Below are 11,697 nucleotides of genomic sequence, written 5' to 3'. Positions count from 1 at the left end.
ATATAGTTACATTTATTACATCATTATATATACATATATGTATGTGTGTGTGTGTGTATATATGTATATATATATAAACCATAAATATAAACCATAAATATAACTAAATATATGTATCTATTCTATCCCACTGATATAAAAAAAATCTATCTATCTGTCTATCTGTCTGTCTACCGGGCAGAAAAAAAAGGGGGGAAGTGATTTAATAAATGTATCTATGTATAAGCATTTACCAGCAAATCTTTCCAATTTTACTGGAAGATCTCAATGGCAATATATATTTTAAAAAATCTGTTTACTTGAACTGTGGTCATTACACACATGATCCTTCCAGTTTTACCAGCAGATAAACTTACTAAATCACTTCCCCCCTTTTCTTTCTGTCCCATTGATAAATATGACCATGCTTTACAAAAAGAAACCCGTCTATTTACCTACAGGGTAAGTCCACGAAGCCCCCTAAATGAAAGGAAGTGTTTTTTTGTGCTATGATACCATTCATTTTCCCCTCTTCCCATTATTCACTAGCATATCACCCATCTTTTATACCAACTGAGCCTAAATGCCCTCTTGCTAGCAGGAGCTCTGGGATCAAGCAACAGAAGTCAAGGGGCAAACAATGAGGATTTTCATCTGTATTGTTGCCCTCAAGCTTGTTGTTTTGCGGGGACCCGAAAGAAGGGTCCTTTCTCCTGCAAACCTGGCGGTGGAGCCCCCCCAGGAGGAAGAGCTCCTGTGAAGTTCTGGGCAGGGATGAACCCATTAAGCAAGTGTGCATTCACCACTGGTTTCAAAATGCGTTGTGTAGGTAATAAGGTTCTCCCTCTCACCTCTCACCCAGCCTAGCCTTTTTTAGCAGGATTGCCAGGTTAGACCTGCCCAAGCCACTGCAGTGTTAAACCACGCTTCTTTGTCAGTCTCAACACGGGCTGATGGATCACAGGGAAATGTCCAGAAGACCCTGCAAGCAACGAAGTGCCCCCTCCTCTTCAGAGCACTGCTCTTCATCGACATGCAAGACCTCTTTGATGCTGATGCTACCCAGTAGCTCATCCCCACCTTTCACACCCAGCAGAAGTAGCACTGCCAACCCAGGGGCCGAGTCACTTATTGCTTGACTCTGCTGCTCCTGCTTCCCACGGGGGAGCGTCTACATTTTATCTCCCCGGCTGGGAGGGCAGACCCCTCACCGTGAGCGTGCAAGCTGAGAGCTGAGGAGCAAAAAAAATAATTACAGCCCGTGTAATTGTATAGGGTTGGTTGTTTAATGGAAACTGCGAAGTGCGCGCGGTAATTACCGTCTACTGTGTTTTCACTCCGGATCATAGCAAGCGACTGCACCGGAGACACTCCCCATGGGGGGGGGGGTAATAGTGAGCCCCCATCGAAATCCGGGGGAAGGTGGCCAGGGGTGGCAATGGGACGAGAACAGAGGGCGTGTGACCACCCAAAAGCAAGTTGCAAGGGTTTAGGGTTGGGTTTTTTGGGTTTTTTTTTTTTCTTTTGCATACTGCAAGACTAGATAGAAGAAATTTTCCATCTGAAGTCTCCGGATGAAGTTTATTTTAAGAGCATCAAGACGAATAAATGAGACAGAAAAGAGTAAATGCCTCCTTCCCCAGCTGTGTCAGTGTTTGAGTTGGGCACGCTGAACGGGTTTAAATACCGGACTGGAGGGGACAGACAGCGGCAAAGCACGCCGCGTTTCCTGTGAAACCACCGGATCTGCAAAGTCTCGGATCTGTCGATCCACCTGCCCAGCCATACAAAGGCCATCGGTCTCTGTAGGAGAGGCGGAAAACAAATGAAGCCAATGAATACATTTGCACTCCGGATTATTTCAGACATTTGAGTGCCTCCATCAAAGGGACAGCAGCTGTTATTTATGAGGTCTCTATAAATGTGGGGAACATAGATGGGGGGGGGGGGAGGAGTTCACCCCAAAGGGATGAAAGACAAAAATGATGTTTATGACTATATAAATCAATGTGAAGTTTTGTAATAGAAAATAGAGCTAGCAAGAGTTGAGAACAGAGACTGAGGCAAGGGAGAGAAAGGAAAAGGGCCCCCGGGTCATGAGTGGGAAAGCAGATTATAAAACCAGAACAGTGGTAGGAAGTTTAGGACGGATACTTTATGTCGCCGGGGTTGGGTTGGGGGGGAGGGGGGTTGTTGTTGTTTTTTGGGTGTGTGTTTTTTTTTTTAAGCAGACAGCCAGCCGGGCCAGCAGAGGCTGGATGAAAGCCAATGGTAAAATGCAATGTTCTCGTGCTATGCATGCCCCTTCCCTGCTATTTAAACCCTCCACCAGCTGGTGAGTCCATAGACACCACGGGGGGAGGTTTTCATTTGGGGAGGAACACTGCAGGGCCCGATCCTGGGTCCCCCCCCCCGCCCAACTGCTTGCCATGGGTCTACTGGGGAAGGTTGATGGGGCTTTTCCCAGAGCCCACCCCTCCATTTCTGCAGAGATCATGAGTCACCCTACAAAAGAGCTTCCTACACCACTGTTGCCCCCTCGCTGGAGATCAGGACCCCCCCCCAGTTTCCTTCTCCCACCCCTCAGGCCTCTCTGGAGCTCCACCAGCTCCTGGCACAAGCAGCTACAACAGGAGCAGGCTGGCTGCGACCCTCCCCTGGCCCCTTCTGGGTCGCTTTTCCCTGCCGCAGTCGGGGTGTCCCCCGCACAGCCCGTGGCATCCCTGCTCCTGCCCCCCACGGGCTGCCTGGGGGCCTTTCAGCTCCTTGCCAGGCGCCCACTTGCAGCCTCTCCCCTCGTCGCTAAAAGTAGGTCACAGCTGACTGCCGCCCTTGTTTGGCTGAGCCTGTTCAAGCAGCGCTTGGAGGGGGGGTGGGACGGATCCTGATCGCCCCGCTGCTTTCTGCCCCTGGAGTCTCGGCGTGGGGTGGGAGGTTGCTTTCGGTGCAAAAGAAACCCCTCCCGGTCACGGGAGGGACCGCAGCCTGGGCAGGGGGTCGGAGCTGATGATCTTGATGAACCGGGGGGGGTCGGCCCCGATGATCCTGATGATTTGGGGGGCCGGCCCTGATGATGTGGTTAGGTCCCCACGCGCTATGAAAGCCTGGGAGCCAGCACGCCGCGGCCCCGCAGCGGTGTCCACGCGAGTCTCTCCCGTGCAAACGGGGGGGGGTCACGCCCGGCCGTGCTGGCAGAGCGGGGCAGGGTCCCGATGTGGCCTGGGCACTTCCAGAAGCCCTGCCCCTGCCTTCCGGGGCAGATCCCGCGCCACTCCGGGGTGACTCCGTTTCGCAGGCCGGCTCAGGGGCGCTTTGCTGCGCGCCAGCGCTCGTTCCTGCCCGTGCGCTCCCGGCGCGGCAGCCGCGGGGGCGGCGGCTAGTCCGGCCTGCATCCTCTCAAGGTATCCACGCAGCCGGGGGGGCGGGGGGGATACATAATTTGAAGCGTGCAAGCACAAAACGCTTCCTGTTCTTGCTTGTCGTCTTACAGGGCACTTTGTTCGTGCATGGGAGATGGGAAGGGGGGAAAAAAAAGACCCCCCCCCTCCTCCCCACCCCGCCTTCATCTAGCTAGGAAAGGCAAAATGAAAGAGAAAAGATCACGGTAACATGACATGAGGTTTATTAGAAATCTGTTTAGAAAGAGGAGGTCGAGATGGCAAAATTATGGACACCTCGGCGTCAGACAGAAATCAAATGCCAACATTTCTGAGAAGCAATATTTATTGTCATTTTTTTTTCCTTTTCAATGTAAAGACATGTCCTGAATTTCCCCAAAAGCCTAGATTGGGAAAATAAAGACTTCTTGGCGTTTATAAGTAAATCCGTCTGCAGAACTGAAGCAGCACCAACATTCAAAAAAACTGAAGAGGAAAATACAACAAAACACAACAATCTTTTTTTTTTATTCTTATTATTATTTATGTAAATCAGGTCATCACTGGACAAGAAACCAATTTCTACCCATTACCATAACAGCTTGTCTATAAAGAACAGAAAAAAAAAATTCCGATAGGATACTATCTAGAGTCAAGCTTTTTTTTTCTTTTTTCTTTTTTTTTTCTTTTTAAATTCCCCCACCCATTCACAGAGGTATAGATTCACAGATAAATAACCCAAAAACTACTTGCTCGCCATATTTACACATTCCCATTAAATTAAGCATAAATAAATATATACAAACTCAACATTGAATGCCTCTCCGCATTTCTTCTTAGGAAGAGTCGATTAACTGATATTTCTCACTGCATGGTAAGACTATTCAAGAGGAGGTGGTGAAGAGGAATCAGTTTTGGCATAGACAGGAAGATGGTGTAAATTTGCACCGCTTCTGTTTTTATTTTCCTTTTCTTTCTTTCTTTCTTTTTTTCTTTTTTTACAGCTTTTTTTTTTTTTTGCTAGCTTTTATTTGGCACACAATATTCAGGCTCTTCAGTCCCATCTAAGTGAGGGGTTTTAATCGTTTCTTTTTTTACCTTTTATGTAAGAAAACCCCAGCCCTGTGAGTGTCCCTTTCCTAGGTTTAATCGGAAAGGGTATTTTGCTGGATCACAAGGTAACAGAAAATTGCTTTTTTTTTTTTAAATATAGATCTGGCCACGTTGGTGTCAGGCTGTCGTGAGCATGAATGTGTCAAAGTGAGGATTTTTGGTTTCTTTCAGTGTGAGCTTAAAAGGTGAAAACTAATACCGTTTAGAAAAGATTAACAGGCTGATGTTGTCTTTTTTAAAATATCTGGGCATGTTTTACGACTTCAAACAATATCCAGGAATTTATGTTATACAATTTATTTCTTTAAAAAAAATAAATAAAACGTATAGGCAACATAGGTAAGCAATACCTTCTAGCTAATCTCTGGTCTTTAAAATCTTCTCATTTTAAAGTCAAACTCTATGCTGAGTTCAACGGAAACTTTTGCTGGCATGATGTGGGACAGTATTCATTACAGAGCTTAAAGATTCCCCATGCATGACTTAGGACAAATATACTGCCTTCTTGTTTCCTTTGCTTTTGGGGGTCATAGCAAGCAGTAAAGCTTGTTATTCCCCCAGTAATCGGGGGGAAATGACAACCAAAGACGCCACAGGCTTCAATTGAGCCGCTCATCTCTATCTGATTATATTTTCAAATCATGGGAGGTGAAATAAAAATTACAGCAACCCACCTGTTTGGTTTGAAAACAAACTTTTCGAGGTCTCTCCTTAAACATTTCCCTTGAGTTAAAAGCAAAGCTGTCACGTTAATCCTCCTGTTTATTGATTTATGATCCCGAAGAAACCCAATCTTTTAATAACTCAATTATCAGATAAACGTCAAAGGTGCCCAGCCAACAAAAGTAGTCTGGGGAAGTGCAAAAAGACTGGATAATGCCTTGCAATTAAGTTATACTTTAGCGATACTTTGAGAGCAGGAGGCTGAATTATGTATTTACGGGGAGAGATTGTTCAACAAAGTTAATAATAATCAGTAATGGATGCCTGCTACCAGTCGCCAAATATTAGATTATGGGGAAATCAATTAGGTTTCAAATCCATGCCATGTTTTTGCAATTTAGAAATGTCCAGGCAGGTCGAGAGCTGTCCTCATTGCTGGGCTAGGGAGCTCTCCCACTGAAATCCGGGGGATTTGTCCTTGCCAGAGCAGGGAGGGCAGGCTGCTGCTCCCAGGCTTTTCCTTCACCCCGTAGATAAACCTACCGAGGGGCTAATTCAAAGCTCCCAGGTCAATGAAAAGACTCCCGGGGAGTTTCCTGGGGGCTGAACCTGTGAAACTGCTCCTGCTCCTACTCAGCTGCCAACACTTTGGCTTGGGAGCGTGCAGGAGTGTGTGCAGAAGCTGAACTCCTGAGCACTTTGGGCCCTAGTCCCCTGCACAGCTGGGGGTGTTGATCCTCCCATATGAAGCAGGAAGCGAGAGGAGCAGCAGCACTAGCCACACACCTTTCCAGCAACCCACTGCGGCTGAGGTTTTTCTAGCTAGACCCGCTCCCGGGGTGTGCGGTTTCTAGGGGCTTGTACTCAGCAGCTTGGGGCTGGCTTCAAGGAGCAGAGCTGTCTCCAGCTTGGCAGAAGGGGTGCCTTTAAAGCCATGTCACTGGGATGCACTTTTAGTCAAGGTTTGAATCTCATATGACAGATGTCGGAGGGAAGGGGGCCGGGGGGACTGGGCGAGGTTGTCCGGGGCTAAATCCGGCTGGTTTTCCTGACCAGAACAGTCCCGGTGAAGTGAAAGATTTGGTCCCAGCTGCTGGGGACCTTAGGGAGACTGCTGAACCTACTAGGTAGGCATTGGGTATGCTGGGCTCTCGTGCTGCCTCTCACTGGTGAGCCCAATGCGCTTTCACACGTCCTGTGCCTCAGTTTACCACGTCCTTATAATGGGTTAACAACACCCTTTGGCAGGAGGATCAATTCAGCCCAGGATCTGCTGGGCTAATACTCTCAATGGCTGGTGAGGGACTCTTGGGAGTCAATCAGGCCAACAGGATTTGGCTTCTTTACCTAAGAGGGCGCCTTGTTTTCTGGATTTAATAACGTTGTTGAAGTCAGGGGGAGTGGAGGGCGAGCCTTTTGCCCTCAGTGCCATTTCCTATCCAAAGGAAACCCCACCTCTCGGGTATTTCCTTTCTCCTCTCTCAAGTGTGCCTGGCACGCATTGAAACCCTGCCCCGGTGCAGTCAAAGGGACTTGGGCGCTTCACTTCGGTGGAGCCAGGACGGGAGCAGGGACAAGATTTGGGGACGCATGAACCCCCCACCCCACCCCGCGCTAACGAACAAACACAGTGTCCGAGACCCGGACTGTTGCGTGATTGTACCATCCATCCCTCTCCCCACCAAAAACCAAAAGAAAAGCATTCAAAAACAAATAAAAAAAAAAAAACCCAACAGAGCTTATTCATATCACACCCTGCAATAACCATATTACTGCCACACAACGCTGGTGATAAGCGGGGCTGGAGGGGTGTCCTCTCTTGCTGAATTTGTCCTAACCCCGACAGCCACAAAACATCCTTCAGACCTGGCAGGAGAGGAACATCTTTCCTCTTGCAAACCCAGCCCACGCCATTCATTGCACTGAGCAACGCCCTTCGTGCAGCAAACGCCAGCGCCTGAGCAAGCGTTTGCACCGCAGCCCTTCGACCAAACCGCATCCCCCCCCCCATAACATGACACCTCGATTTCAGTTCAGTTTTATCTGGTTCACATTATTCCCTTTGAGCTTCTTTAAAGAAGTGCACCTCCAGAATCCTGAAACAACCAGCTTTGACTTGAAATATATACACATATATATATATATATATAATATATATAGAAAAGTATCATAATTGCGGATGTTTTTCTCTGTACCTGATATATTGTGTAGGGAGATCTAGTCCTCTTTGAAGAAGCTCATAAGCCAAGCGGGCAAAGCTTTAGGAAACAGAAGAAAATAAAATAGTGCATACTCCTGAGAAAGAATTACATACTCATATAACTCAATTTTTCTTGCTAACAGTTGTTGGAGGGGGGGGAGGGCAGATCTCTCCCACACGCAGTGTTAGAACAAATTAAAGGTAGGGACATTGGCTTTACTGGGAATAGAAACCTGTGTAGACCTTATTAGGAAAATTTGAGCAGAAAATTAGGATCCTTAGACAGCAATAACACCTAATTTTCCAATCTGGCACCCCACATTGGAAACGCGGCTCCCTTACAGCCAATGCAGTTGTACCACCGAAGCTAAGAGCCAAACGGTGCGCGCATGGCCCTATGCATAGAGACATAGGAAGCATTTTGATATTTTTATATATGATATATGCACATATGCCTAGATGTACACACCCGCACATATGCAGAAGCCTGCAAAAAACTGGTCATCTCAGAAGAGGGTCTGTCTAGACCAGGGGTTTTGCAACGTTGTCGGTAACTCGATTGAACTAACACGACTAGAAATACCCACGGCAACGTAATTAATGCAGGCGCTGCCGTTAATGTAGACACGGGTAAATACCTTTACAATCCCATTAGCTGGCCTTTGCTTCTCACCCCATCTCCTTCCCCGGTCTAGACAGATCCAGAGCTCCCAGATAAAAAGGGGGAAGAGCTGGGAATCAAGGGATTATGGGGGAGGCACTCCCAGATAACACCACTGGAAGGTTTTGTTCGGGGGGGTTGTCCTACTGCAGACACAAGCCGTTGTTTGATTGATTTTTAAAAAAAAAAACAAAAAACCGTGCATCTCATCCAAAGTAAAAAAAAAAAATCAAAGCACTGACACCAAAAAATTAAAAAAAAAAAAAATTAAAAGGTTTCTCGGATATCTTCCAATCAGTTATTCATCTCTTGCTTTTATTATCATGATAGTCCCCACCCCCCACCCCACAAATGGTTAAAAAAAACCGAGAGAAAACAGAAGTGGAAAAATCCTGGCGGTTGTCTTCAAATGTTCCTTGCAAGAGACATTGAGCCATTGTTCTTGCTCCATTGTGCGCCTCTGATCTTAAATGATCGTCTCTACTATTATTAGCATTATTATTGTCCTACCTAATATATTTTCTTCCAAATCCCAATCAAATCTTTTAAAGCTTAAAATTAAAACGGGTTCGTTTGTTTGAAAAGATTCTCTCTCTCTTTTGTTTTCTTTTTTATGCATTTAATTTTTTCTTTCTTTCTTTCTTTCTTTCCTCTTTATTTTACTTTTATTTTTACTTTTATTTTTTTTCCTCATTTTCTGTGTTTCTCTTCCTTGTCTCCAGTTTTACTACCTGGTCCTTCCCCAGATGTGTGCCTGTTAGCAGTGTTGTTGTTCAAGAACATCTTGTCCATGCCTTTGAGAGCTTCAGTCAGGTAGTTTTGGAGGGCTGTGAGGGCAGCGCAGATGGCTGGAGCCCCAAAGCCATGGGTGATGAGGCTGAAGTGAGTCAAGCAGCTCTGAATGCCTGGTTCCAAAATAGGGGTGGGCCTGCTGTTACCAATGGGCGTCCTGTCCTGGGCCAAGAGATCTGTGAATTCTTTACAAAGTTGCCTGCAGGGGGGAGAGAAGAAGGAGAGAGAAAGCCCAGCCTGGTCACAATCACTTCTCAAAGCTCTTGCACTCCCTATAGGGGGCATTGCTTGGTTGAGCCTCTGCTCCTAGTCCCCTTGATTGGACTGGCTCAGACCAGGCGCCCTCCAGGAATGCCATTTTACAGAGCAATAAACTGAGGTGCAGGGCAAGCCTGTTGGGGCTGATGGACTAGGTGACCCGGGGCAGGCTTTCCATGCCCCAGGGCAGGGTGTCATTTGGATCAGAAACACAAGCCCGGGTGTGTGTGCGCGATGGGGGGTGTGACCAGCAGGGAGAAGTGCACCTCGTTCCCTCAATGCCAGTCTCTCCTAGAGAGAAACCTCTCTCTGGACCAGAAAGATGCTTCTGAAAATGCACTTAGCAGCAGGGTTTAAAAAAAACAAATCATACTTTTAGAAGCTACCTATTACCTACATGGCACTGGGGATGGCTAGAGGTGCAGACAGCCATTGGATCCTGGCCCATTGACCTCAGGGTTTACTTTCCCCCCTGCCTGTCCGGGGAGGGCACTTGGACGGGCATTACCCCCCTCTCCCAGGGACTCTTTTTGCTGACTGTGACAGGAGTTCAAGGCTGCTGAGCTCCTCCTAAAGGCTGTGAGCAGCAAGGGGTGCGGGGGCCACACATCGTGCTGCAAACCAAGGAGGGCTGGTGCTGGATGATTTGACCTGCCTCGCTTTTCAGGGAGCCCTGCACACCCTCTCGCCCCTTTCTGGTGCCCAAGGGGTGAAGCCCACCCCCTCTGCCATCTCCTCCCCAGGCTCCACTCCTGGCAGGCATGTCTCCAGGCAGGGCAGAGATTGCCTGTGTCCTTCCCCTTTCCCCACCCAAGGAGAGATGCAAGAAAACAAGGAGCAGCTGCCATCCACATCCCTCACGGAGCTGTGGCAGCTCGCCTGCTACCCTCATCCTACCAGCTGCTTTATCAAAAGCCAATGGCTACCTGTGCCAGTCAACAGGCACCTCATCACGCCCCGCAGGCAAAGAGGAAGAGCTTCTCAGCAGAGCTGTGGCAGGGGGTGCCACCATGAACCCTTGGTGTGGGAGAAGGCGAGCCAAGGAGGCACCCCCTTTCTAGCAGGAGGCACCTCACTGCCAGCAGTGGCTCAGCTATTTAGATCCTGTTTTTAAGCCTTTCTTTTGGCCACCCCGGGGAAGAACTGGACCCTCCCCGTCGCCGGTTTGCCTCGCTGAAGCCGGCCGCTCATCGGGGGTGCTCGGTGTCCCCTGGCCCTGTGCAGCCGGGGAGGCGAGGCGAGAGCCCGTCTCGCCCACGAGGCCGTGCCAGGGCGGAGCAACCCGGGCTTCAGCGAGCCAAGCCGGGTCTGGGAGCAATTACAGAGCTGGGCCCGTCACCCCCCCTTGACCCCGAGGAAGGGGGCAATCCAATCCCAGGCACGGCTGAGAAAACAGCTGGACAAATTTGAGCAAATGGTTTTCCAGCCCTCCGCCTCTGGGCTCCGCGGGGCCGGGCCGGCGGCGGGGGCACCCGGCCCCGGGCTCGTGTCGTGCCCGCCTCCCGTCCCGAGAAGCGCTGGGCTGAGCTGGGCGCGGGGTAGAGAGGCAGAGGGACATAGGTAGGGAGGTGGAAGGATAGGTGGGTAGGTAGGTAGCAGGCAGGCGGATGGGTGGGTAGGTAGATGGGAAGGTGAGTAGGTGGATGGATGGATGGGTGCATGGATGAGTAGCCAGGTAGGTGGGTGGGTGTGTGTGGGGGGGGTAAGTACGTAGATAGGTAGATGGACGGGTGGGTGGGTAGGTAGGTGGATAGCTGGATGGGTGCATAGGTAGGTAGGTGACTAGGTGGGTGTGTAGATGTAGGTAGATGGATGGATGGATGGATGTGTGGGTAGGTCGGTCGGTCGGTAGATAAGTAGATGGATGGATGGATGTGTGGGTGGGTAAGTCGATGGGTGGTGGTTGGGTGCGTGGATTGGTATACAGGTAGGTGAATGGATAGAAGGATGGGTGGGCAGGTAGGCAAGTGGGCGGGGAGTAGGTAGGTAGGTGGATGGATGGATTTGAAGGTAGGTAGGTAGGTAGGTGGGTGGATGGATGGGTGGGTGGGTAGGTAAGTAGATAGGTAGATGGACAGGTGTGTGGGTAGCTAGGTAGGTGGATAGCTGGATGGGTGCAGAGGTAGGCAGGTAGGTGGGTGGGTTCATAGGTAAGTAGGTGAGTAGGTGGGTGTGTAGATAGGTAGATGGATAGATGTGTGGGTAGGTAGGTCGGTCTGTCGGTAGATAGGTAGATGAATGGATGGGTGGGTGGATGGATGTGTGGGTGGGTGGGTAAGTCGATGGGTGGGTGGGTGGATTGGTATACAGGTAGGTGAATGGATGGAAGGATAGGTGGGCGGGTGGGTAGGTAGGTAGGTGGATGGATAGATGCATGGGTTTGTAGGTAGGCAGGAAGGTGCGTGGGTGGGTGTGCGGGTTTGGTCGTAGGTGGATGGATGGGCAGGCAGGTGAGTGACTCGGCGGATGTGTGGGTAGGTGGCTAGGTAGGTGCAGCGCTGGCCGCAGGCTGGTCTGAATTCCCGCAGGGGTTCAGAGGCCCCGGCCAGCGGCCCTAGCCAGGGACCCCGCGGACGCCCACGGCGAAGCCCCGCAAGGAGCCGAGGGCCAGGGACGGGGCGGCCCCGCCAGAGGGACCGCGGAAAGGCCGGGCC

At 49.7% G+C, this 11,697-nt stretch overlaps 1 protein-coding gene across 8 annotated transcripts in view; it reads right to left on the bottom strand.

Moving 5' to 3' along the window:
• The window catches only part of TFAP2B (transcription factor AP-2 beta), a 49,896-nt gene that overhangs the window by 10,902 nt on the left and 27,297 nt on the right, over nt 1-11,697 (bottom strand). For 5 of the 8 annotated variants that reach the window (XM_019537161.1, XM_019537163.1, XM_019537164.1 and 2 more), the window contains one exon: nt 8,640-8,984. In XM_019537161.1, the coding sequence (XP_019392706.1) occupies nt 8,684-8,984 (301 nt within the window). In that variant the 3' untranslated portion in view covers nt 8,640-8,683. Of the gene's footprint in view, nt 1-1,665; nt 1,783-3,584; nt 7,391-8,639; nt 8,985-11,697 lie in introns of those variants that run through there. The other 3 variants (XM_019537160.1, XM_019537159.1, XM_019537158.1) reach the window with 3 other exon arrangements.

Source organism: Crocodylus porosus, unplaced genomic scaffold, assembly GCF_001723895.1.
Source record: "Crocodylus porosus isolate Cpor-Errol unplaced genomic scaffold, CroPor_comp1, whole genome shotgun sequence".
NCBI lineage: Eukaryota > Metazoa > Chordata > Crocodylia > Crocodylidae > Crocodylus > Crocodylus porosus.
Note: the sequence above shows the minus strand (reverse complement) of the source record. Positions and strands in the feature narration are given on the sequence as shown.